The 27,677-nt window shown below is 38.7% G+C and overlaps 1 protein-coding gene across 1 annotated transcript; it reads right to left on the reverse strand.

Annotated features, from left to right (window-relative positions):
* Nucleotides 1–1,423: 1,423 nt before the first annotated feature.
* On the reverse strand, nt 1,424–27,677 carry LOC142150433 (olfactory receptor 6N1-like). Its single transcript, XM_075205625.1, has 4 exons — nt 27,566–27,677; nt 19,053–19,297; nt 8,029–8,931; nt 1,424–1,468 (listed from the first exon to the last, which is right to left on the reverse strand). The coding sequence occupies exons 1-4, from the start codon at nt 27,675–27,677 to the stop codon at nt 1,424–1,426; spliced, it is 1,305 nt and encodes a 434-aa protein (XP_075061726.1).

Genomic DNA, 27,677 nt, shown 5'->3' on the forward strand with positions numbered 1-27,677 from the left:
CTAATTAGGTCATTATGCATCTTGCAGGGGAAGTCCCTGATTGGCTGGCTCCAGTATATAAGGCAGGGAGGGCTTAGCCTCCCTGCCGGTTATAGCGTCCTGTTCACAGTTCTGCCGCCTGCTTAATTCTCTCTCTGTTTGGTGTTAAAACCTGTGACTGACCTCCCGTGTATGACCCTCGCTTGTTCCTGGACCTTGAACCTACTCTTCTGACCCTGACCATTTGCCTGAAAACCGGATTCTGCTCCTCCGCCAGTGCCCCTGACCTTTCGCTTGTCCCTGGATTCCGGACCTGTGCTTGTGACCTCTGACCTTGGTTTACTCTGCCTGAACCCCATGCTGCTGTCTGCCAATCACTCCACTCCTGGGTTCTCCTTCGCCGGTATACGATTCTCGACCCTCTGTCAGCCTGCGGCCAAGTCTGTCCCCACCACTAAGGGCTCCAGCGAACACCAGGCTTTCGGAGTAGACTCCGAGTTTTATTGTGCTGGCTAGGGAGTTCCTAACAGCCACTCTATATAAAATTGCTATTAAACATGTGTCTCAGATGCAGGACCAGATTGCTGGAGTAGTACCCATTGTAGTACCCATTGTCAGTGAGCACATAGTACAGGCCTAACACGATAACCAGAGGGTGTAAAATAGGAACGCCCGTATACGTATCTTTATCCGGAGGACAGAGGTGTGATTCTGGTGCCCAAAGTAGACAGCACATTTTTCACCAAATATAGGGCCCGTTTGAGATCAGGGGAAAAGTGAATGTGGCTAAATGTAAAGTGTATCAGCTGGGGAAAGGAAAGGCCAAACTTTATTTACCCTATGAATCTAATAAAACCCTGGAAGGATAGGTTAGCCCTGGCAGCTGAACTGGGCACACCAATGACTCAAGGTCCATTAAATCCTGAAGTAATGGTGTCAGCGGCCCAAAAGAGTGAGGCTGAGGAGTTCATCGTACAAAACAGGGAGGTTTGTCGACGGTAGTATGACTGTAGGCAATAAATAAAAATAACTAAGATAAAATAATAAGATAAGATATGATAAGATTAAGATTAAAAAGTCCAGCAAAATTGCAATTAATAAGGACCCAATATGGATTTACTGTTAGTCTATTAACTCATCCTACAGTGCAATTGTTGGAAGAAGCTTCCATCTATGTAATTTGCATTTGCTGCCTTCAAATGATATGGACACACAGTCAAATAAATAGGATAGTACAGTCAGTCTTATGTCTCCACTTGTATAGAGACTAATGCACTGCTGGTACTCAGAATCAAGTATTTTGGTTCCCGGGGAAGAAATTGACAGTAGGACTTGGTAGGCTGAGGCGGTGGTTAGCATGCCTCAGGTCCCTTACCACATATTAATGCCTGTTACCTTGCAGTTTCTTGTACTCACACACAGTAGTCCGAATTTCAGAGTCGGATTAGCCAAGACCACAGTTTAAATATTTGCAGACTTCTTCCAGTTGCTATTTCACCAGTGTGTTATGATGATCCTTTTATAGAATAATAATATCTTATGTGCCTGCATGTGGAGAAACTCATAAGATGTTACTACCAGTGCCACCTTGGATTCAGTTACTTGCTGTCCCTCAGCCAGTCAATGTACTGCTTCAGCTCAGCTGACTGCAGCTTCCAATCTGGGCATAGCAGTCTCCACTCCAGGATTCCCTCTAAAACAAGTTCCTGGGCACTGCCATCTTAGATCTAGTCACTTGATCCATCTCAGCCAGTCAGAAGGGTGCTACAGCCCAGCTGACTGTAGTCTCCAATCAGGTGACAACAACTAGTATAAAAGGAGTTCCTGGAGCCCTTACCTGTAGCCAGTGCAACGCTGATTCTCCCGACGCCAACCTGGCTCCCAGCAGTCTTCTGCATTCCGGTCCAAGTCCGGTCCAGAATTCTGGTTCCAGTCCGGTCCAGCTTTCCGGTTTCAGTTCGGTAAAACATTCCAGTTCCATTAGCTTTCTTTTGCAGGTTTGACCGGCCAATCACATTCTAGTTCTCATTTATTTAGTACATTCTACAAAATGGCAGCTAGAATCTGATTGTTTGCTATAGGCAGCATCTCCACTTTTTCAAACCCACAGTTTAGTAAATATACCTGTGATGAAACGAGTTTGATAACAGTGTAACCATCCTGTCCCTCGTTTCTCACAAAATGTGGATTATAGCATGTACTTTTTATAGCCCTTGCTTTGTTCCCCAGCTGAACAGAGTACAACTGCATTCTCCAATTACATGTGGATAAGTGGACATTATAGCCATGCCTAGATAAGAGACTTCTTCATTCCATGTTACATTGTAAAAACATGTTGGGTGTTAATTCAGTAATGCTGTTATGCATTGTTCTCAAATTGAAGCCAGGTGGGTTATTGGTAAAGATCAGGTAGTGTCCAGGATACAGGTAAGGGGGCTGGAGTTGCATTCATTCTCCCCTCTCTACAGGAAGCATGGAACAGCTGGGGACCCTGTGACATCACAAAGAAGTGTAAGGGGTAAATTTTCCAAACTATATAAAGATACCAAAGATTTATTTTTTTTAAAAAATCTATGAATTTATTGGCTTACTGACAGATACCTGGCTAGTTACAATGGGCATGGCTTCATTACATACTATTATACCACATGAAGCTGGTATTGAAGCATTAAGAAATATAAAGTACAAGTAGAAGAACAATTAACCTTCCGATTGAATCTTTGTTAAATCAGTTGAAAATAAAATTTGGGGATATAATTATTTCAAATATGGAGATAATTACTATATACACCTAGTACAGTGAACAATCTAAACCATACAATATCATGTTCCACTTTGATAGCTTACTGTTTGGCAGCCAACTGTTTATACATTCATCAAAACCCCTTTCATGTTGTGAAGTTGGTGTTGAAAAATATTCTAGATGTCTTATAATTGTTCACACGTTTTGCAGGAAGACCGCTGATATTGTCTCTGAACCAACATGTACTTGAATGGAAAGTTTGCCATCCAGGTGGATGAGGGATCCTCACCTCTGAACAATTCATAGATGAGGCTTTGCTTTAGTAGTAAAGTCTTCTATGATTACCTTTATGAAGTTTATGACCCTCAAGAACTTAAATAAGTCCTGCAGGGTTTCAGGCTTGGATAATTTTACCATTGCTTCCATGCGGTCAGCCTTTATACACTTTGTTCCATGTGCAATCTTTATTCCTCGGAATGTGACCTCTGACCTTGCCAAGTTATCTTGTGTGGATTCAGTTTAAGTCCTACACATGACACAACCATTTCAATTCCAGGAAGAGGTTAAGTGCACCTCTATGATTACTGCTTGAAGGAGTTAACTACATATCATAATTGACATTCTCGAAAAAAGCCACACCAATGGTTGAGAACTCTTGGTTTTTACCATTAATGATGGTCAATATACCTGGTGTTTATGCCACTACTTGTACTGACTTAAGGATATATTTTTTCAGAACCCCGATATCAGTTGTAAGTTTCCAGGTGTTTGTTCCCCTATACTTAAAAGGCAATAGAAAATTACGCACTTTGTATTTCCCTGTATAACCCCTCCCCCACTTATCTTTAAGTCAATTAGAACTCAGATTGCAGATTTCATGGTTTAAGCATAGAGAGTGTCAGGCGTTGTACCCACTCCCTCCTGTGCCGGGGCAGAGTGCGTCCCTTCCGATTTCCCCGGCCGCATTTCTACTCATATATGTCCCGTTACTAGGCAACAGGATACAACTTTGGTTCATGTATTTGTGGTGGCTTCACTGACTGCTGATACCTTGGGCTGCCTATACAAGGCAGACTCTGGCACTGCTCCAGTGTCAGAATATTAGATCACTCCTCAAGTGATCTGGTATGGTTCCTAGTGCTTCTAGTCCCTCTGTGCTCCTAAGTTCTGTTGGATATCCTGTTCCTGACTATTCTCTTGGTACCGTTTAGATCTTCTGATTCTGGCACAGCCTGTTCCTGGCAATTCTTCTGCCTCATGTATCAGTTCAGTTTGGATCTACTGGTTTGAACTCGGCCACCCAGATTACTCTTCTGATTACTCGTCGGAACTTCTATTGTCCATTCTAATTCTGACCCAGCTATTCCACTACTCTCTATTGAGATTTCAGCTACCTTGCTAGTGACTGGTTTTGGTGGCCACGACCTGAACATTTCATGCAGTGAAGAACAAACCTCTTTTTAGGGATCCCTGTTGAACACCGTAGGCTTGTTAGTCTACGTGCCCTGTTGTCCAGTTGCATCAATTGCTAGCAGGTAAACTTCAATATTTCCTAGTGTGTTGTGTCAGAGAGTAGTGAAGTGTGAGATGCGCCTGAGTGTGCCTAGGGATTTATACTTACGCATTTTTTGTCCACATTCACAGTATGGAAATGGGTATTTTACTCTAATACAATAGTCCAACTCTACATTAGTCTTATAATGCTCAAATTCAGTAAATCAGTCACAAATTTAATTTTCAAAGATTTGTTCATGTCTGGTGTTTGTTCATACAAGTCCTATTGCACCCAAATGCAAAAACATGATTTTGCTAAAATAAAATAAAAGTTAAAAAGAGATTTAAGGGGTAGAGTAAGTACATTAATTGGTTCCCATCTGATTATTGGGGGGCTGCAGATGAGTTTCTTCCTGTGAAAAGGTCTTGACGTTTCATGCTGGCAGTAATTGTGTTTCGGAATATCTTAAATAGGTCACTGTTTGTACCTTCCTGATCCAATTAATATAGAAAAGTCATTTGCTGGTCCATTTCTACCATTATAAACATTAAACAGCATGATAGTGACACCTGTAATAATAATGACAGTCAGTCCCAGCATGTATTTAAGATGTAGATGCAGCATGACCAAATAGTATTTTTGGAGTAAATATTAATGAATATAAGGAGTTATCCTAAAGTTATAATAGTGTGATTTCTTGCTGTTTTCCCCATACACATTTCCATCTTAATCCACAATACCCCACAATAACATGCAGAGTGATTTTCCAGGAGCAATAACCTCTCAAAATAGGTGGGCATTCCCCAATGTATGATAACTAGGTGCATTTGTGGACAATGAAATGCCCTCCAGGGGCCTGAGTCATTAATATCTGCTGGTTTTCTGCGTATCATTCGCAAAAAATCTCGCTGCACATGCTCAGAACCAGACGATATGCAACAGAATGCAACCATGTCCAAGTCAGCTTCGAGCACAAACAACACTTACTACCGCCTAGGAATTAGGGGAATGAATTGGGTGAGAAATGGTCAGATTGACATAGTAAATATATAGTAAGGGCATTCCAATGCAGTCACGTCCAAGTCAAACTCAAGCACACACAGAAGTACGCTGGTTTTCTGCTGTATCTCTTGCTCCAACTGGGGGGCTGGTTTTAGTACTGAATACTAGAGTGATGGTATGTATGCTTAAACATGCATTTGCAATCAGGAACAACTGTAAAAATGTATTTAATGTACAGAAGACATTAAGGACAGTCTAAGAAATGTTTTTTCCAAGGGAAATTTATTTTTGAAAAAAATATTAATTTCCATTTACAATCACAAATTACTATATTATTGACATCTAACATTAACTGTTTAATACTTGTTTCTTTCCGTGCATTCTTTTGAGATTTTAAATTCCTCATAGGTATTATATTTATCCTACAGTGTCTGGTCTAGTAGAGCAGTTTAAACCTACACCCCTAGTCAACTCCAGAGGGTAAATGTATCAAGCTGAGAGTTTTCCGGCGGGTTTGAAAAACCAATTAGATTCTAGCTATCATTTATTTAGTACATTCTACAAAATGACAGCTAGAATCTGATTGGTTGCTATAGGCAACATCTCCACTTTTCAAACCCGCAGGAAAACTCTCAGCTTGATACATTTACCCTCTGCAGACATGTGTCTATAGATCTGTTTCTTGTTGTCTTCGGGAGTATGCAGAGCCGATTTACATGCAGTTTTAAATGGAAGCTCAAATCACTCATTATGCGTGCCATAATGACTCAGGCCCTAGGTGTGAACATTTTATATTTCGTAAATAACCCTCAATATGCCCATAAAGAGAATCTTATTACACATTTGAGGAATAAAGATTAAATTAAGGTAAGCATGCTGGAAACTGAAACTGTATTCAAATTTGAAAAATATATTTTATGAAGCTATACTTCACAAAGACACAAAGAAGCAAAGTATAACACACACTTCAGTTAGCACTAAGCCATCATGTTTGGTTGATGGACGGAACCCTGAACTCATAACAGTTTTTACTAGCTTCTTTCACTAAACTAATTGTATATTAAAAGCATTCAATAGAAGAAAAATTGGAGCTTATGATGTACAAAATACTCACTCCAATAGTACTAATAATTGTATGTTTAATATCATACAAGAAATAATTGATCAATATCTTAAAACAAAACGAATAGATAATTTGTATTATAGTCCACAAAATGCAATTAAAAGTTCAAAGAAAGAAAGAAAAAACATAAAAAACTCTTACGATTCAATAATTGAAAAATTGATAGTAGATGCAAGTACTTATCTTCTGTGGATCTGTGATCCTCCGTTTTGAATCCAGTGTGACATGTAAAAATACAAAAAATAATGTAACCTATAACGACATTATACAAATAAACATGATATCACAAAAACAGAGGAAAACTTATGTTCATTGTGATAAAGTAAATAATCCTTATGAGTGGAATGCAGTCAGCCACTCGATGATACATACACTTTTGAACACTATGGGATAAATTTATCAAGCTGCAGGTTTGAAAAAGTGGAGATATTGCCCATAGCAACCAATCAGATGATAGTTGTCCATTTGAAGTAATGTACTAAATAAATGAGTCTAATTGGTTGCTATGGACAACAGCTTTACTTTTTCAAAAATGCAGCTTGATAAATCTACCCCTATATGTGTGTTAAATGACACCAAAGTATCAGACATAACCATAAATCATATATAAAAAGATGAGTCTCCCAAAAGTAGCGCTCCCTATTGCCTGTCTGCCTCAATACACAAAACAATGCCACCAACAATACATATATAAAATGATGTATAGAAGGGCGCTGGCAATAAGATAAACATGTAATCATCACATATTCAAAATTCGATGAAAAAACATGTACAAAGTCCACTTCAGAGTCACTTCCTTATGGTTCATATAGTCATGAGTGATTAGGCAATGTCCAACATAAAATTGTTTTTGAGGATTCCTCCTGTAGTTCTTATGTATATATCAAAATAGTTTCTCACAATATCCCAATAGTATGTCAGAAAGCATGAAGGAAAACGAATTGGAGACAAAAAGACATACAGATATCTAGTTAGTGAATAAATCACAAATAGGAGACTACTAAATACCCAGAGACACCATTAAAGAAAGCTGTGTTGTTGATTTAACAGCAATGCACCATCACACGTGTGAGGAGATATCAAACGGTATGGATAATAATCCTCCAATACACTTACATGATTATTCATGAGTGTAAATCACTTCCACAATAAGACTCTCTGTCCATGTATCACTCATAATCCAGTCGCAAGAAAGAAAGTGAAAAAGATATCTAGTGTATTATCTCATGGTTCATTATTAAAACAAATAAGATTAAAAAGCATTGAACATAAAATTGAATCGAATCCTATCACCAGATAGTCAAATTTACTCATACCGGATAGCAGATTGAAACCAGCAGTAGATGTTAATTCCCGGGCATAATCAGCTGGGCAATGTCCTCCGTGTTCCGAGACTGAACTGTGACAGGAGCTGCCGTGTTATCCTGACGCATTTCGACTCCGCCTCTGGACTCTTTGTCAAAGTAACTAACAGCAAAGTGTCAGACATAACCATAAATCATCCTCCAAAACAGGATGCAATCATGTGCATTTAATTGAATTAAAATGAATCAGTTAGAGCAACAATCATCGCACCCCTTCAGTCTGCACACTTACGAGATAATCTTGAAAAACACCATAGAAAAATAATTATCTGATTTGCATTTTAGATTTAGTTAAATAATAACCACTGTACTTAATCATCACTTTTAACAAAGCTTCCTTGATGTCTTTGTTCCTCAAGCTGTATATGAAGGGGTTAAAAAAAGGAGTAAACACACTGTACAACATAGATAGTATTTTATTCATGATCAATAACCGCCCTTTATGTGGAAGCACATATGTAGCTATTAGTGTCCCATAAAATATGGACACAACAGTCAGGTGGGAGCTGCAGGTAGAAAATGATCTCCATCTCCCTGTTGTTGATGAAATCTTTGATATCGACAAGACAATGTAAGTGTAGGAGACAATTATTAAAAATATTGGGCAGATAATCGAAGGAATACACAGAAATGTAGATACCATTTGGACTAGAGAAGTGTCTGAACATGAAAGTTCAACTATAGGAGTAAAGTCACAGAAGAAATGGTCAATAATATTTGGCCCACAGAATGGTAGTTGACTAAGGATGAATGTTAAAAGTAAGGACGCAAAGAAGCTCAACAGCCAAGATATAACAATTATTTTAAGACAAGACGTACTGTTCATTACATAGGTATAGTGCAATGGTTTACATATGGCCAGATATCTGTCATAAGACATCACTGTCAGAAGAAAACTTTCTGATGCTTCTGATGAACCAAAGAAATAGAACTGAGTGATGCAGCCAGTTAGAGATATGGTGGCCCCATCATTTAGGACAACGTGGAGCATGTTGGGGACAATATCTGTGGTCAGCATGATGTCAGATATGGAGAGTTGTGTGAGGAAGAAGTACATGGGAGACTGGAGGTTCTTGCTATAAGACACCAATGTGATAATCAGGAAGTTTCCACCTAGTGTCACACAGTAAATCACAAGGAGCAGAGTGAAGAATGGAACTTTAAAATTGTCCATATACTGGAATCCCAATAGAATTATAGTAGAGAAATTACTCTTGTGGATAATCTGGACATAAAAGACATACAAAGTTACAAAGCATAGTGATTCTTATTTTGCTATCTTGACATGTTTTATATCAAAAAACTTATTTTAAAACTCAAGATTCCCCTGTATTGATTACAGATATTAAATTTCCTTCTATTCTTTATCAGAAACAAAAATTATAGAATTTTGAAAACCGCAGAACATTTAAATTTCATCAGTGTGTTGCTTTTTGCAAATGAAAAAACTGTTTTGGAGAATGCACGGTGGCTTAGTTATAAGCACTTCTGCCTTACAGCACTGGGGTCATGAGTTCAATTCCTGACCATGGCCTTATCTGTGTGGAGTTTGTATGTTCTCCCCGTGTTTGCGTGGGTTTCCTCCGGGTGCTCTGGTTTCCTCCCACACTCCAAAAACATACTGGTAGATTAATTGGCTGCTAACAAATTGACCTTAGTCTGTGTGTCTGTGTGTGTGTTAGGGAATTTAGACTGTAAGCCCCAAAGAGCCAGGGACTGATGCGAGTGAGTTCTCTGTACAACGCTGTGGAATTGGTGACGCTATATAAATAAATGATGATGATGATATTGGAATTGTTCAGTGGAGTAACCTACAGAATGTGGTATCCTCCAAATCACACTAACCATCTTTAACCAAATATATTACTGAACATCCATAAAACTAGGTTTGGCACAACTAGCATCATTATGTCTTCACAAAGGCTAAGGGTTTGCTTAAGGAATACTTCATATAATTAAATTTTTAATTGCTATATTAGTGTCACTGTCTCCTCAATCATAGTGACTTTCAGGGAACTGAAAAGTCACAGCTTGAAAATATGGAATTGTTTAAAACAGGCATTAAATTATAGAAAACACCCTAATAAAGGGAGATGGCCCATTGTGTCTTTGATTATAAAACCTTAGTTCCTGGAGGTTCCAAGCCAGATACCATGCAGTCAGCACAGCTTGAGTGTGACAACCGACCCAATTCAAATCTCTATCTCACCCAAACCTCAGCCAAGAGTGGTAATCAAAAATATCATGGTTGTCATGGACCTGAATGTATATGCCCGCTGGAGGGGAGTATGGGAAAAATTCACAGAACCAAAAAGGAATGTGTCTGAGTGCAGGGTGAGGGGAGCAGAATCTGATCATCGAGGTGGCTGTTAGATGATATGATAGAGAATTCTTGAGAATTAAGCACACACAAGTAGGAGCTCTAGCAGGGATGAGATTTCAGATCTGAAGCAGTTCATTTCTTGCTGTAGCTGAAAGACATAATCCCAGGACACTGGGTTTCCAGATGAAGAGATGAAAACTGACCATGGTAGAGTTTCTTAATTTTCTCTTCGGCGAAGCTCAAATGTTCTGAATGTGTTGAAATATTACTTGCTACTTAGTGCATTGATATATATATTTACTTTGCTTTGAACTCTTTGGACTAGTAACAGTAAACAAACTTAGTCCTACCAAACCACTGGTACCCGGGTTTGAGTCATTAAGGTACATAAGGAGGGGGTTTAGCGAGCTGCAGACCAAAATTAAATCTCATAAATACTTTACTGGGTATCCTTACACCTGCCTACATTTCAGCTGGTTCGTTACCTTGTGGTCAATAACTATAATACAATAGGCATAAAAACAAGTGGAAAACTGTTTAACATGCTTTAACTAAATTTATAACAGTGGTATTAATATTACTGATTGGGCGGTAGAGATGTAGAGCACAGGGCTGAGAATACATTGTGGGTCAGGAAAGTCAGAGACTAAACCCAATAAAGCAAAAGTACAAAAGGAAAAAAATATTTATTTTAACCTATTACAAAAAAACAAAAAACAAAAGAATCAGATGGCACTCAGAGCCGCAAACAGGAACATTTTAATCCAGACAGCAGCAATGTTTTGATATACTCGTAGTGAATATCTATCTATCTATCTATCTATCTATCTATCTATCTATCTATCTTTCTTTCTCCTATCTATCTATCTATCTATCTATCTATCTATCTATCTATCTATCTTTCTTTCTCCTATCTATCTATCTATCTATCTATCTTTCTGTCTCATATCTATCTATCTATCTATCTATCTATCTATCTATCTATCTATATATCTATCTTTCTGTCTCATATCTATCTATCTTTCTTTCTCCTATCTATCTATCTATCTATCTATCTATCTATCTATCTATCTATCTATCTTTCTTTCTCCTATCTATCTATCTATCTATCTATCTATCTATCTATCTATCTGTCTATCTATCTATCTTTCTGTCTCATATCTATCGATCTATCTATCTATCTATCTATCTATCTATCTATCTATCTATCTATCTATCTATCTTTCTGTCTCATATCTATCGATCTATCTATCTATCTATCTATCTATCTAGCTATCTATCTAGCTATCTGTCTCATATCTATCTATCTATCTTTCTGACTCATATCTATCGATCTATCTATCTATCTATCTATCTATCTATCTATCTATCTATCTATCTTTCTGTCTCATATCTATCTATCTATCTATCTATCTATCTGTCTATCTTTCTGTCTCATATCTATCTATCTATCTATCTATCTATCTATCTATCTATCTATCTATCTGTCTCATATCTATCTATCTATCTATCTATCTATCTATCTATCTATCTATCTATCTATCTATTTATCTATCTATCTATCTTTCTGTCTCATATCTATCTATCTATCTATCTATCTTTCTGTCTCATATCTATCTATCTATCTATCTATCTATCTATCTTTCTTTCTGTCTCATATCTATCTATCTATCTATCTGTCTCATATCTATCTATCTATCTATCTATCTATCTATCTATCTATCTATCTCATATCTATCTCATATCTATCTATCTATCGTTCTGTCTCATATCTATTGATCTATCTATCTATCTATCTATCTATCTATCTATCTATCTATCTATCTATCTATCTATCTATCTATCTTTCTGTCTCATATTCCTCTCTCTCTGTATATACATATATATATGCCTTCATTGTAACACTATCAAATGCCATTGACTTACATTCCATTACATTTTTCATACCCCCGCTTCTAAATCTCCATACTGCCATTTCTAGATGTCCACTGCGATCACTATATATATATTATGTGAAACTACACTCAATTGTTTGCAATGCAATGAATTTGTCAACAATATATGTGAGATATAAATTATAACCATTGAAAACATATGCACAAGAATTAGGCTGATGCTACTGTATATATGCAGCTAGAAGCTGTGGTTATTACTCCTTATGCAGTTATACATGTGTGCATGAATTAACCCTGTCAGAACAAATAGTACTTACATGATCAAATAGACTCTGATTAAAATCCATGTTCTTTTCACATAGATTCTGTTTGTCTGTTACAGGAGAAAATAGAAATATGTTCTAATATTATTCAGTGGAATTGTGGATTAGCAAAACTGTGAATGACGATTTCCATGTTTTTTTATAGAAGACAGATGCACTAATAAATAGTGCTGGTTAGATCCAAATATTATCATCTGTAAAAGTGAGTGGAATTCCATGTAAATATAGTGTTCATGTTTTTACTGATACGATATCCTTTATATATAGATATAGATAACTCCAGGGATTATTAGTGTCTCTATGGACAATTCACTGGGGAAGTCAGTAAGTTCAACAAAGGAAAATAGATTTATCAATACACCTGAGAAGATATAATGTTAATTAACTTTAATATATTGTAACAAAGAAGTACATTTCGTGCAATAATAACATTTTGGTCATTTTAATAGAACTTGGGACCCTAACAATCTGCTTTGCTAACATAACAGCAATAATTATTTATAAAACTTTTAAAGTTATCAAATGTTGTTATATATGAGTAAATAAATGTGGATCCATTATTGAATTATTTCCAATTGTGTGCAGAACATTGTCTTATAAACACATCTTTCTGACTGGTCAGAGCAGGGTTGAATTCCCTAAGGGGATCAGGCCCACCCAGAAAATATTGTGGACTTCTGTCTCACAGCGCTGGGGTCATGAGTTTGATTCCCGATCATGGCCTTATCTGTGTGGAGTTTGTATGTTCTCCCCTTGAGTGGGTTTCCTCCGGGTGCTCCAGTTTCCTCCCACACTCCAAAAACATACTGGTAGGTTAATTGGCTGCTATTAAATTGCCCTTAGTCTCTCTTGGTCTCTGTCTGTGTGTGTGTATGTTATGGGATTTAGATTGTATGCTCCAATGGGGCAGGGACTGATGTGAATGAGTTCTCTGTACAGTGCTAAGGAATTAGTGGCGCTATATAAATAAATAAATAGATGATGATGACCTCCACCTAGAAAAAAACCAGTACCAGGCCCTCTGGGTTGTGGGTATGGGTTAATAAGTACAATTAAAGTGAAAATAAATGATTTTTCCCTGCTGATCCCTGTATGCCCTGACAGCGTTAGATTGTATGTTGGCATTTGTACTACTACAAGTGGCAGCATACTCATGGCTGCCAGTGCCTGCTGGCACTCATAGAACTACAATTTTCAGCAAGCCCTGGAACCAAGGGCCATCTGGAATCTATAGCATACCTTGAAACTAAAAAAAATATCCACAGACATCATAGAAAGAAATTGTATTCTAAATAAAGACACCCGCACATCCCTCATTAATCAGGCAATTTCCTAACCTAGTTCCAGATTGGAGCCCTGGCATGTGCTGGATCTCAGGCAGACATTCCAATGGGTACAGAAAATAACAAACCCACATAGGACACATCCCAATATCTCCCCTCTCTGCCTTGCCTTACACTGGCTCCCCTTCCCCTACAGAATCCTTTTCAAACTCCTCACCACCACTTACAAGGCTCTCTCCAACTCTACTGCCCCTTATATCTCTAACCTCCTCTCCATTCACACTCCTGCCCGCTCCCTGCGCTCGGCCAACGACCGCCGCCTCTCCTCCACTCTTATCACCTCTTCCCACTCCAGAATTTAAGACTTTTCCCGTGTAGCCCCCCTTCTCTGAAATGACCTCCCTCGTTCCATCCGTCTCTCTCCTACTCTGTGCTCCTTCAAACGTGCACTCAAAACTCACCTCTTCCTCAAAGCCTACCAACCATCCACTTAACCCCCATCTGCTCCCTTTTGCTCGTCCTCCCTTCTCTCCTCTTGCCTCAACTGGCTCCTCTTGTGCCTGGTCTCTTTACCCTCCCTTAGGATGTAAGCTCGTATGAGCAGGGCCCCCTCCCCTCCTGTCTCCATACCTGTTCTTCCGCTCCGTCTTTACTGCATATGACTGGCCGGAGCTTCTGAAGTATTGGTACTTTTTGTTCATTGTTCTGTTTGATTTCACCCTGTATAGTCTACTGTTAGTACTGTGTGCGGCGCTGCAGATACCTTGTGGCACCTAACAAATAAATGATAATAATAATAATAATAATATAATGTTATGCTGAGTTATGAGCTGCGCTGCAAATGACTTATAACCAGCGTTATGATCATATTTCATCTTTCCAATTCTCTGAGGTCAAGGTATGGGAATTTCCCAGTCACCAGCCTGGGAATGGTTTTTACTATAGCAGGTGGGCTTCATGGTTGTCAACTTACTGTTGGTTGTGGATTTTATGAGCGGATACATGTTGCCCATTTGAAAAATTTATTTATGTATTTACATAATTTTTAACAGTGTCAGTCCTGCAAAAGCATCAAAAGCACTGAAAAATAAATCACACATAAAAACAGAATTACATATGATATTGACAGCAAAGGTTCAGACATGAGACCGAGAGTAAAGAAGGATCTGTTCATGAGAGCTTTTAATCCAGATTTAGATTTTGACGCTGAGGCAATAGGACCTAAATGGATGGGATGGTAGCTGTTAGTTCCCAGAAAGAGTAGTATCACTTGGAGGTAGAATAGGCTGTAGTAAAGAGGTGGGTTTTGAGACAGTGCTTGACAGGCTGAAGACTGGGCTAGAGTCTGGTCAAGTAGACCAGGGAGTTTCATTAGAGATGAGCAGCATGGGAGAAGTCATAGAGGTGGAAATTAGAAGTAGTAATCAGAGAGGAGATGAAAGGTTGATCAGAGGCAGATCTAAAAGGGCATGAGGTCAGAGATGTATGAGGGAGGGATGAAATTGAGCAGCTTAAGTTGTATTCCAGAGGTTATAGGGAGTCGATGTATAGGAAGAGGTGCAGCGGATGTAGAATGGCTAGAGATAAAGATCAGTCTCATCTGGGCAGTAGAGATTGGAGTAGGGAAAGATTAGGGAGGGACACTTGTTTGTACGTGAAGGAGAATGATCAGCCATGGCACTGTCTAGTATTGCTTTATCAATATCACTTAGCCTATGATAAATTACACTATCCTTTTGTTTTGGTTTTTTTGCGGGGCAAGATAAGGGGGAATTGTTCATCTCAGATGCAGTTAGTGGGTAGGGAATTCTTTTTATACTTATCATGTACCTACTGAAAACTAGCTTCATCTAGATGTGTCTGTTTCTTGTCCATTTTCATTGTTGATTCAACTTTGAAAGCGGTTTCTGAAAGAAGATTGTAATTTATCTTTGTGAGGAACCAGAACCAGTAAAGAGCTTACTTTGAACGCATATTGACCAATGTTTGCCAGTCTTGACATTGCTATCTAAATAAACAGAATGAGGTTGCATCAGCCCTTCTTTCCTTGCTTCATTACCTTTGGCACCAGTAATTTTTCTTTCTTATATAATATACTAACTTAACGATAACCTAGAGCAGCACCTTCTATAATTTAATTAGAAAGGACTAGAAAAGTGCCAAAACTAAAAGTGCTGCTTTAATATTGTGTGAAAGAAAAGGAAGGTAGGGGGGGTTAAAAAGGGATTGGGTGGAGGGTAATAAAAATGATGGAGGTAGGGTTCATCTGCTTGCATATGGCGAGTAAGGTTGAGGGAATCAGGTTGTCTCGGAAAATGAATACCTGTGAACTGGTACCATGGGTTCTAAGTATAATGAAATTTAGCCGTAGGCTTGTTATATATTCCATGTAGGCAATAATGAAGGAACATATTTTTCTTCTAGTATTTTGATATAAGAGTTTTAGCAGAGTACAAATATGTATTATCAGCATATCCAATGTTTTGCTTAAGTTTTTTATTGGGCTCTGTAATGAAATGATTTCCGGGTCGCTTGGTATTCTTACCTCAGTGACTTGATTGATCAGATTTGTAGTGTTGTGCCTGAATTGTTTTATTACCGAGTATTTCCACCATATATGGAAAAAGATGCCAATTTCCCCACAATGTCTCCAGAATAGGTTGGTGGAGAGGGGTTAAATGAGGTGGAATTTTTCTGGCACTGAGTACCATTGCTAATGCACTTTGTAGGAGGTTTGATTAGACTAATGGATGCTTTAGCTGTGCATCTTCTTCTTCTGATGTCAGTCTATCCCTTGTTGTCCACAGAGTGACCAATGTGTCTCTCCAAAGCAGCTTCATGGGGATCGCACAGGGATGGGTCAAGGGCTAAGATGAAGTGATATATGACTGAGTATGTGGATACGTTCAAATTGAAAGTAGTGGAAACTGTAAAATGGGGGGAAATTAACTATTTCCAGTGAGGTCTGTATGTGAGCAAAATGGTCATCATATTTGTTTATCCAAAAGGAGACCATGGTATAGTCAAAACCTGCAGGAAACAGTTGATGTCTCCAGATTGGGGATTATGTTGATGGGTACAGTACTAATGTAAATTTGCTATCATTCTTGTCCCTTACCACAAGTGTAAATTGAATGGAAAGTATTGAGTAAGTCAAGGCTGGTCTGTTGATTCTCGGCAACCATGGGAGTGTGCTGATGTCAACCTCCCGGAGAAAGAAGTTTACAAATTCAACCCACTTCTTATACCTAGATTTGGAATGCCAGAAGATTATATGATTCGTTTGGTTGCCCTAGTAATAATTTTGCAATGAGGCTAATAATGACAACAGGACAGACAAGGATTTGGAACAAATACAAATACTAATGGTTTAAGCAGGACATTAATTTTATCTGTGTTGAAAGAAAAAAAGAAATCCAAAAAAGAAATAAAGTTTTTCTTATATTCAAATTCTGCTAATGTTTAAGTGGCTAAAATATGTTTAGTAAAGGCTGGAATATTGCATTGTTATGGAGATTCTTAAATACTGGTGTACTTGGGCCACTGATTTTGAATAATGTTTTTTGTATCCGTATAGTGAGCCATAATGGTTAAGTTCTAATTGTAGATTGCGGAGTGATATAAGAGGATTTGATAATGTGACAAGGACATCATCTGTGAAAAGAAATATTTTATATTGTTGGTTTTCCACTTTCCAATACCACGGTTTTCTCTAATCTTTGCCACTATGGGTTCAATGAAAAGGGCAAAAATTATTGGTGAGAGCGTACACCCCTGTCTTGCCCCATTTCTCAACCTGAACTGATATGACTAAGTCATATGTCATGAGAACCAAAGAGGGGTTAAAATAACAGGGTTGGATTGCTTTGACAAGATTACCTTAAAAGCCAAAGGGCTAGATTTACTAAACGGCGAGTTTGAAAAAGTGGAGATGTTGCCTATAGCAACTAATCAGGTTCTAGCTGTCATTTTGTAGAGTGCACTAAATAAATGAAAGCTAGAATCTGGTTGGTTGCTATAGGCAATATCTCCACTTTTTCAAACCCGCAGTTTAGTAAATATACCCCAAAAACTATTAAGTGTTGAGACCATGAATGGCCATGAGATGAGCTGAAACACATTTTCAGCATCTAGTGCTGGGATAACTGATGGAAGCTAAGTGTTATTAATATTATGAATCAAGTTGATTATATGTCTTATGTTATCTGTAGCCTTGTTTATTTGGAATTAACCTTATTTCATCTGGGTCAATCAGAAAGGTCAGCACTCTATTAAATGTGTTTGTCAGTACCTTGGCAAAATGCTTAAGATCTGTGTTCAGAAGGGATATGGGTCTTAAATTGGAGCAAAGGGTGTGGTCTTTTCCTGGTTTGGAAATCACAATTATTCTTGATCTGGTGGAGTCTGGATGGAATTTTTGCAGATAGAGTATATAATTAAAGAGCTGAACTTGGCACATGCACGTCCGTATTCAACAATGTAAAGATAAAAGATACATCTGTTAGAACAGGGTATGCCTAGACCCATATTCATCAAAAGACAATACACTGCAGGATACATCCAATAGTTATGTGGAATTTAAAGTCACAAAAAAACACATAGAAAGAAAAACTATTTTATGAATGTCACCTGTTATTAATATACAGTAGTCATTAATTACAAAACATAAAAATAATAAACAAAATGTTGTTTTTCCCCCGATAAAATTAATTTATCAGGATGTTATTAATGTCTACTGTATATAAAATGCATTTTATGTACAGTTGCAAACACATGTTCTAGCTTGTATAACTAAAAATTTTCACTTAGAACAGATCTGTACCTGGTGCAAGTGATATGACTGAAAAACAAGTACATTTGAGATGACCAGAGCTGACCAGAGCTTGAATTGGGCGCTACTGCATGAGCTCCCCGTACTGTACATTGACTACGTGCATACTCCCATTCCACCCAAGAAATCATAGTAAGGATCCTTTGTGCAAGAAGATGAATTGAATGTTGCTGCACTCTTTGGTATATGGTTTGTTTCTCAGCATGCGCAGAGCAATTTTACGGCATGTATCAACATCTATGTGTCTTTATGAATCAGGCCCTAACTGAGCAAAGTGAAGACTTTTTTATTTTATTTTTTAATTTGTTTATTTAGGAAGTTGACATGATTTAAGGTAACGCTTGGTATCTAATTCTTGTGTTTTATGTCTCTGGGCTTATCTGTTGTATAGTTTTTCATAGAATTGTTTAAAAATGTTATTAGCTTGGAAAGGGTTGTATGTTAAATTTTCTTTTTTGCTCTTTATGGCATTTACTGCTTGGGAAGCCTTTTAATCTTTCAACCTGTTCACTAGTAGGGTATCGACTTTGTTACTTTTCTCATACAGTTTCTGGATAAGACAGAGAACTGTATGTTCAGCTGTTTAAGGATTTTTTTGAGAAGATGCTTTTATGTTCTTGTTCTATCATTTTAAGCTGTGTGGTCAGATTTTTGACACGTGTATCCCGTTGAGAGGCGTATTTGATAATACCTGCTTTATGCTGCTGTTCTCACATGAGTTCATCTCAAAATAGTCATGGATTTTATCTTTTATTAAATCTTGGAACTGAGGAGTTTTCAAAAGCAACCCGTTCAACTTCCAAAAGGGTCTACTACTTTTTATCTTAAATATGTTAAAGGACGCTTTCAAAATTGGTGGTTCGACCAGGCATTTGGATGAATCATAGAGTGGGTTATAAACTTGGACCAGTAAGACACAACTGAGGAAAACCAAAACTGAAAGAGAAAGAGAAGAATGACCATATGGGGCACTCGAAATGGAAAGGAAAAAAGTATATTGTATTCAAATGTAATAAATTCTGTTAAATAAATGTTTATTCTATATATTGTTAAAAAAATCTATTAGCGAAATATTGAAAGTTGCAATTAGAACAAACACTGAAATAGATGTAAATGCTGTTAAAAAAGACAATGATTATTTGTCTGGCCGCGACACTGCTCTGCATTGTTTATTACACTGATCTAATATACCATGGCTATATGCCCTTAATAACAGGTATATGTACTTGTCATACCCTTTCAACAAATTGATATATCATCCTCTTTGATACCATTTACACAAATACATTTACACTGCTGGTCGTTAATAATAGCAATTTGCTGGGGCTTATTAAATTCCTAAAATTGTCCACTGAAATCTGCAGTCTTAGAATATAAATTTCTGCCCTATTATATTATTATAAAGATTATCCCCCTTAGTTCAGGTGCTCTTAATCTAGTAACGCTGAGTCTCATATCCACATTCTAATATCATGAATGTAGACTGTTTTGTATCTCAAAATCTCCACCCTCGGGACCGTTGATAGGATTAACCCACTTGAGAGGCTGATAATTTGCTGACTTGAAATCTTTTATGAGCCAGTATGCATCCCTATAACTTAACCAGCGCTAATATGCCCTAGCAATGTTCACGGCAGAGCGACACAACACATAGTTAGATTTTTCCTTCCTTAATTATTCAAACAGAGGACTTAAATTTAATGAGAATTGAAAGTGCCAGAGCAGCGATCGCGGCGACCACCGACGCGCGTTTCGCTATTAGCTGTGGCAAAACTAGCTTTGACTAGCTTGTAAGAACATTTGGAAATACAAATTTATTTTGGACAATTACAAGCATGGACTTTTGGAAGTACAAATTACTTTGGGACAGGGGCAAGCCAGACTTTGGATACAATTTTATTTTGGACTTGGTTTACAGCCATTTTTGGATCGAAAGCTGCTGACAAAAGGAGAAAAGTTCATTGGTGAGATGAGGGAATTTATTTTTAATAAAAATATATGGTGTAAATGAGGGTGTTTACTGTGTTTATTGTGGGTTTATTATTTTTAATAAATCCTAGTGGTTTTAATGAGGGTGGGGTGGTTTTGTAAACATTTTATTTTGTGGAACTACAGGTCCCAGCCAGCCGTGGGTGTCAGGGCATGTTGGCACTTGTGGTTCTCCAAGTGCCAACATGCCCTGGCTGCCATGGGTATGCTGGTGCTTGTAGTTATACAACTAGCAGCATGCCTACAATATTTTGGGCAACCTGGCTGGCCGGGACTTGTAGTTCCACAAAACAAAATGGCGCCTGTTTTTTTTTAAATCATTTATGCGCCGTTATTACCCTACACCCACCGCCCAGGGGTGTAGGAAGAGCCCTAGTGCTATCAGCACTGGGCTGGGTGTCCCTAGGGGAAGGGGGGCCTGCTCGTTTTTTTCAGCAGATCCCACTCCCTAGGGAATCCAGCCCAGCGCTGAACAGTCTGGGATTGGTTAGTTATTATGGCAGGGGGACCCCTGCCACCTGTGTCCCCTGATATAGCGCCTCCAACCCTGGCTGGTTTGCCTAGTGCTGGTTCCATGAAAATCGGGGGGACCCCACGCAAATTTTTTCCCAGATTTTCACGGAACCAGCAGTAGTCAGGCAGCACTAGGATTAAGCATGAATAGAGGTGGGACCCCACGCTTTTTTTTTTTTTTTTATACTTTTCTCTATTCTTTACAGTTTTTACAGCTGCCAGAGCTCCGGCAGCTGTATGACAGGCAGTGTAACAGTGATGTGTTTATACAACACGCTGCTAGTAAGCAGTGTGTTTTATCTGGTGTGTTTGAAAGCAAACTCTCCTGAGTTTGCTTAATCGCAGCTTCATACATTTGAGACTTGTATAGCTGCAGTGGCAAACAGTCGGGAGTTTGATCTCTAGCGATTTTGCAAGTAGCGATTTTGACAGAAGCACAACTCTGACGATTTTGCATGGAATCTCAGCTTTATACATCTGCGAGTTTCAACTCTCCCTAGAAAATCACTGGATTTGCAAAATCGGACCTTGATACATTTACCCCCAGATGTCAAAATGTTGTGCTGAGTCATCTGCATCATCAATGGGTGTTTAAAATTTTTGCAAAGCACACAACAGTATATAGCACATGTAGGTAACATTGGCACACAGGAAAAGTGGTGTAAGTGAGTTGGTACATGGGTCTCCAAATTCCCTTTTTTCCCTCCCAGTATGTAAAGGGACTATCTGATGTGTCTATTTCTCTGCTGTTGTAAAAATAATCCTCCACCATCCTTTGGATGTTGATAGTAGATTCAGGTGTAGTTACGGCAGAGGTGTCACGTTTTTGGTCAATTCTTTTAGACCAGACCAGATGTCAAAATGTTGTACTGAGTCATCTGCAACATTCCTGGGTCTCTTGGGAAAGCTAAGTTTTTTCCTAGCAGGAGTTTAGTGAGAAACTGAAGGAGAAGATGCCGTCCTGCGACGTAACAGCTGTCATCTTGCTCACCAGGAGCTCCTTGCATTCCTTCAGATCTGGGTCAGTTGGAAACAAAGAGTAGACATAGCTCATAAAGCGAGGATCAAGCACAGTCGCCAAAATGTAGTGATCCGATTTCAAGATTTTGATAACTTTTGGATCCTGGCAAAGTGAATAAAGTACTTTATCTACAAGTCCGACATACTTAGCATAATTGCTTTATTTAATCTCCTCCTTCAGTTTATCAAGCTGCGTTTCCAAAAGTATAATTAAGGTAATCACTTGACTCAAGCTAGCATTATCTGAACTCACTTCACTTCACAGGTGACTACTTTGAGTGGTTTCAGCACCTTGCACAACACGGAAAGTATTCTCCACTGCACTTGAGTAAAATACATCCCCCCTCCTTTTCCAATGTCATGGCTTGTGAAGTAAGCGTGGATGGCTTTTCGCTGTTCCTCCATCCGCAGAAGCATATACAGGGTGGAATTTCACCTTGTCAACACCTCTTGCTTCAGTTGGTGGCAGGGAAAATTAAATTGCTCTTGTAGCTGTTGCAATCTCCGACATGCTTTTGCCAAATGCCGGAAAAGTCCAGATATTTTACTTTTGGATCCTGGCAAAGTGAATAAAGTACTTTATCTACAAGTCCGACATACTTAGCATAATTGCTTTATTTAATCTCCTCCTTCAGTTTATCAAGCTGCGTTTCCAAAAGTATAATTAAGGTAATCACTTGACTCAAGCTAGCATTATCTGAACTCACTTCACAGGTGACTACTTTGAGTGGTTTCAGCACCTTGCACAACACGGAAAGTATTCTCCACTGCGCTTGAGTAAAATACATCCCCCCTCCTTTTCCAATGTCATGGCTTGTGAAGTAAGCGTGGATGGCTTTTCGCTGTTCCTCCATCCGCAGAAGCATATACAGGGTGGAATTTCACCTTGTCAACACCTCTTGCTTCAGTTGGTGGCAGGGAAAATTAAATTGCTCTTGTAGCTGTTGCAATCTCCGACATGCTTTTGCCAAATGCCGGAAAAGTCCAGATATTTTACGGGCCTCAGACAGCATCTCCTGCACGTCCCTGTCATTTTTTTTAAAAAGCTCTGCACCACCAAGTTTATTGTGTGAGCAAAACAGGGAATGTGATGGAATTCACCCAGCTGTAATGCTCTCACAATATTGGTGGCGTTATCAGAAATGACATATCCTGAGGAGAGTCCAAGCGGAATAAGCCATATTGCAATGACATCCCTTAGTTTTTGTAACAGATTGTCATCTGAACTTTGACCCAGGGAGCCTGTTCTGAACTTTCCACTGGATGGATTTAGACAAAAACTTCACAGACTGGTAACATTGGATCCCAGAAGACATATTAGGGGGTTGAGGTCCCGTTGGTGTACGGTGTCCAGAATTTTGACCCAGGGAGCCTTTTCTGGGCTTTCCAGTGGATGAATTTGGATGACATTTAATATAAATGAAAAACGAAACTGGGCAGCCACCTCATGGGTGTGTTTAAAGAGCTTCTAAGGTGCTAATGATTTCTAAAATGTTGACAGTTACATCCAACTCATTGATAACTTAATAACTTGAAGATTTAAACCGAGCACTGCAGAGTACTTAATCTAATATATAAATATATATATATATATATATATATATATATATATCTATATATATCTATCGTGAGAGAGACATTAAAAGTAAACATTTTGAATAAGAAATATTTTTGGCAACTAAGTAGCTAAAACTCTAACATTGACTTGATGTTTTGAAGTGTTCATGTGAAATTAACCAAATGATGGATATTTTGAATGAAATAAAGAAGAGCAAACAAATGAATTAAACAATAAACATCCAGTAAGCTTTTAGTTATTTGGGATATGTGAGGCATGCACGTTGGCATAGTTCAATTTTAGTCAATGTTGATAATTATGGCGATGATGAAATAATTATCATCATTATTATCAATCATGACAAATGATGAAGAGTCTTTAATTGTGTCGTAATTCCAATCAAAACACATGTATTAGATTGCAACACTAAATGTGTGTTGCTAAGTGCTCTAGTAAAGATTTCTACTTCTGTATTTAATAGAGAAACAAAAAGTGCAACATTATTTTTAATATATGTTTACAAAAATGTTAAAATAATGTTTATTTCAAAGGAGAATATACTACAAACAAGTCCTGGAAGAAAGTAATGAATATCTCCTGAAAGAGAGGTCAATTCACCAAAATTAAACATTTTTATTTGTGTAAACTAAAATATAAAATATATCAGGAACATAAAAAGGGTCAATCTGCAGCATCTATATTTTTTAACAGATGTGTAAAGTTATTTGTGCTTAAATTAACAATTGATACCTAAATTATTACTATAAATAAACATTATGTACACTAATACACCTACTGAAAAGTTTAGTTAACAGTTTACAGAACTAAAATAAAATCTCTTATAAATTGCTGAACGTAAAAGAAACAAATGTTATGAACCCAACAATCAGATAACCCCTATACAGAACCTATTGCGTGGGATGTTTTTCACCTTTAGTACCTATCCCAGAACCACACTGTTCACTCGAATGCCCCCTGGACTTGATCCCAATAGTGTATAGTTGTTATCAGCTATGAATTAGGTAGAGTCAGGGAAACTCTCAAACATGAAAGCCACACGTAGAAAAAGTAAAACTGACAGGACACAAAAGAGAATATTCAATTGGCAGACTAGGTCAGAAGGTAGAAGAGGTACACAAAATAAATAAATAGGCAGATTCAAGGACAGGCAGAGGTCCGACAGCAAGGTCATTTAAATGTAGCCAAGGTCAAACACAATAAGTCCATGTGTAGAAGATATACCAATCTATATAGAACAAAGATAAAGGAAATAGCATAGATAAACCCAACACCAGCAAAGCAATAATTGCAATGAGTGCATTTATGTTGGTTCTGTCCAATCAGCTGCTGGGTAGAAATCATGTGAGCAGAGAGTGTTGGCTGATCAGCTGCTAGTTAGTGAGCAGTATTGAGTCTTGCAAGAGCTGATAAATCAACTGCAATGTGAAATGCATGTTAGCAGCTCAGAAATCAAGGTAAGTATGGTTGTATAGCAACCTCCAGCACACAGAGACAAAACAACTCTGACATACAGCAGAATCTAAAATGGATTCTAAGACAGAGCGGCAAAAGCATAACATTTACCTCCCCTTTTAGGAAAGGTCACCAAACCCTCAACATAATGGCTTAAGGGGGACTTTTCTTGTGGAACGACTTCCTTAACCTCTCGGCATTAAGATTTTTTAACAGCACCCACGACCTTTCTTGTGTGTGTAACCTTTCCAATGGACAAGTTATTAGAGCTGGTTTCTGACCCGGCAGGAAACTAAAATATTTTCTCATTGGAATTCAGTATGCCCATCAATACTAACAGGAGGAGGTTTAGTAGTAGGTTTCCTACACAAGGTTCTTGACCGGAATTCAAGTTTCAGCAATGATATATGAAAGACTCTGGGATTCTCATGAACAGAGGTAAGTCCAGTTTGTATGCTACTGGATAGATGTCATTATATATGATATAAAGACCAATTTATCTAGTACTGAATTTTCTGGATAGCTGTCAGTGTCAAAGATTTTTAGTGGCTAGTCAAACTCTGTCTCCCACTTTTAATTAGAACCCCATACAATGACAGTCTGCTGCTGTCTTCTTCTGGCTTTTGGCTTTAGATAAAGTTTCTTGAACTTCATATCTAAATTTCTTCAACCTGGAGACAGTTTTCCCTAAATCATCTGCCACAGATATTGAAACAGAAGAAAATGAGAAGACTAGAGGATGAAAGCCAGTAGTGCAAAAATTGTGAGACAACTGAGATACTGAATGGGTGCAATTATTGTAGACAAGCTCTGCCCATGGGATGTAATAAGTCCGCTTGTTATGAAATTGGGAGATGTAGCAATGGAGGTTCTGTTTGAATACTTGATTAATCCATTCAGTCTGGCCATTTGACTGTGGATGGTATGCGGATGAAAATGAAAGCTCAGTTCCTAAGTGTCACTGTTACGAGTCGCGGCGGTGCCCAACCTCTGCGACTCTCTCACCCGACGTCACTTTCGGGGTTCATCCCGGCCATTGCCTTGGAAACGGTCGGGACGTTGAAGGAGATAGCGCCGCGTCCCCGCAACGGAGAACAGCCGGGCACATGCGCAACTAATGAACTAGCCTGTGGGCTAATTATGAGATTATTTAATTAGGCATAGGCTGAGGATGATTTCAGAGCTAGGCTCTGATTGGTCACATTTAGTATTTAAGGTAGGGAGGGCTTAGCCTCCCTGCCGGTTATAGCTTCCAGTTTACTGCCTGCTACCTGCTCCTGTGCTGTTGGTGTATATCTGTTTGGATTGTCTTTGCCGTGTATGACCCCTGCCTGTACCTTGAATTTGCCTTTTTGCCTGTGACCGTGATTCATTTTGCCTGTGCCTTTGACTCCGCTATATTGCTTGTGACCCATCCTTTGGCATGTTTCCCAATTATTCCTGCTTGCAAGTGACCCCTGACCTTGGCTTTCATTTGACCATTCGCTGCCATCTACGCTGCCTCCTGGCCTGCCGCTACGATTTTGTATCACAAACTCACACTACATCTGGAGATAAGTCCTGAGGGCATCTAAGTACCGGTGAGCGTATAAAGCTCTATGGGAAAGGCAGCTGCTAAAGGTGAAGGTAAGTTGGCTCTCAATTTAAAAACACATATGTATGGCCCAAATATATGGGACTCTCATTGTTTAGAGTAGGACCATCCTATTAGCAAAAGCGCCTTGGCATGGCGGATGGCTTAAACATACATTTGCAAATGTGTGCAACAAAGACTTTTGCATTTTTATCTACAGTAGAAATGGCAGATCTGTTGCTGGCTATTGCAGGGTGCTGGGGGAAAAAATGTTGTGTGTAGTTTCCTTGCAGGATAACCCCACCCTTTCAAGCACCTGTTATGGCCTATAAATTGATTTGAGCAGCTTCCACTTTTGTATTTGTCTGAGAGGCATGTTGGTGTCAGTAGCTGAGAGGGGGTACTGGCACTGAATTGCTGTTTGGAGGCTTCTGGGGTACCTCTTTGGTAAGTTGGCTCTCAATTTAAAAACACATATGTATGGCCCAAATATATGGGACTCTCATTGTTTAGAGTAGGACCATCCTATTAGCAAAAGCGCCTTGGCGTGGCGGATGGCTTAAACATACATTTGCAAATGTGTGCAACAAAGACTTTTGCATTTTTATCTACAGTAGAAATGGCAGATCTGTTGCTGGCTATTGCAGGGTGCTGGGGGAAAAAATGTTGTGTGTAGTTTCCTTGCAGGATAACCCCACCCTTTCAAGCACCTGTTATGGCCTATAAATTGATTTGAGCAGCTTCCACTTTTGTAAAGGTGAAGACCTCCGCCAGATAGTTCTGTGAGTTTGTGTACTGTCTGTCAGTGTAACAGTCACACATTGCACCAGCTAACCTGCATTTTGGTCACTGCTCTTCCTGTTTCTCTTGGTTCTCACTCCCTGCATTCACTTGCTGGTCTCTCCTGTTCCTGTCTGCACATCGGTGTCCTGTGTTACCTGTTCCACGATCAAGAACTGTGGTATTATTGCAGGAACCTCGTGCCTCATCATCAGTCCCGTTCTAAAGCTATTCGCTTTCCAGTTCTCTGCATCAGTTCTCTGCAGTTCACAAGTTCTCAGTTGGTATCCTGTGTTACCTGTTTCACGATTAAGACCTGCGGTACTGTTGCAGGAACCACGTGCATCATATTCAGTCCTGATCTCAGCTATTCGCTTTCTAAAGACTTCTACGCTTTGGTTCATTGCCAT

This window comes from Mixophyes fleayi, chromosome 4 (genome assembly GCF_038048845.1).
Source record: "Mixophyes fleayi isolate aMixFle1 chromosome 4, aMixFle1.hap1, whole genome shotgun sequence".
Classification (NCBI taxonomy): domain Eukaryota; kingdom Metazoa; phylum Chordata; class Amphibia; order Anura; family Limnodynastidae; genus Mixophyes; species Mixophyes fleayi.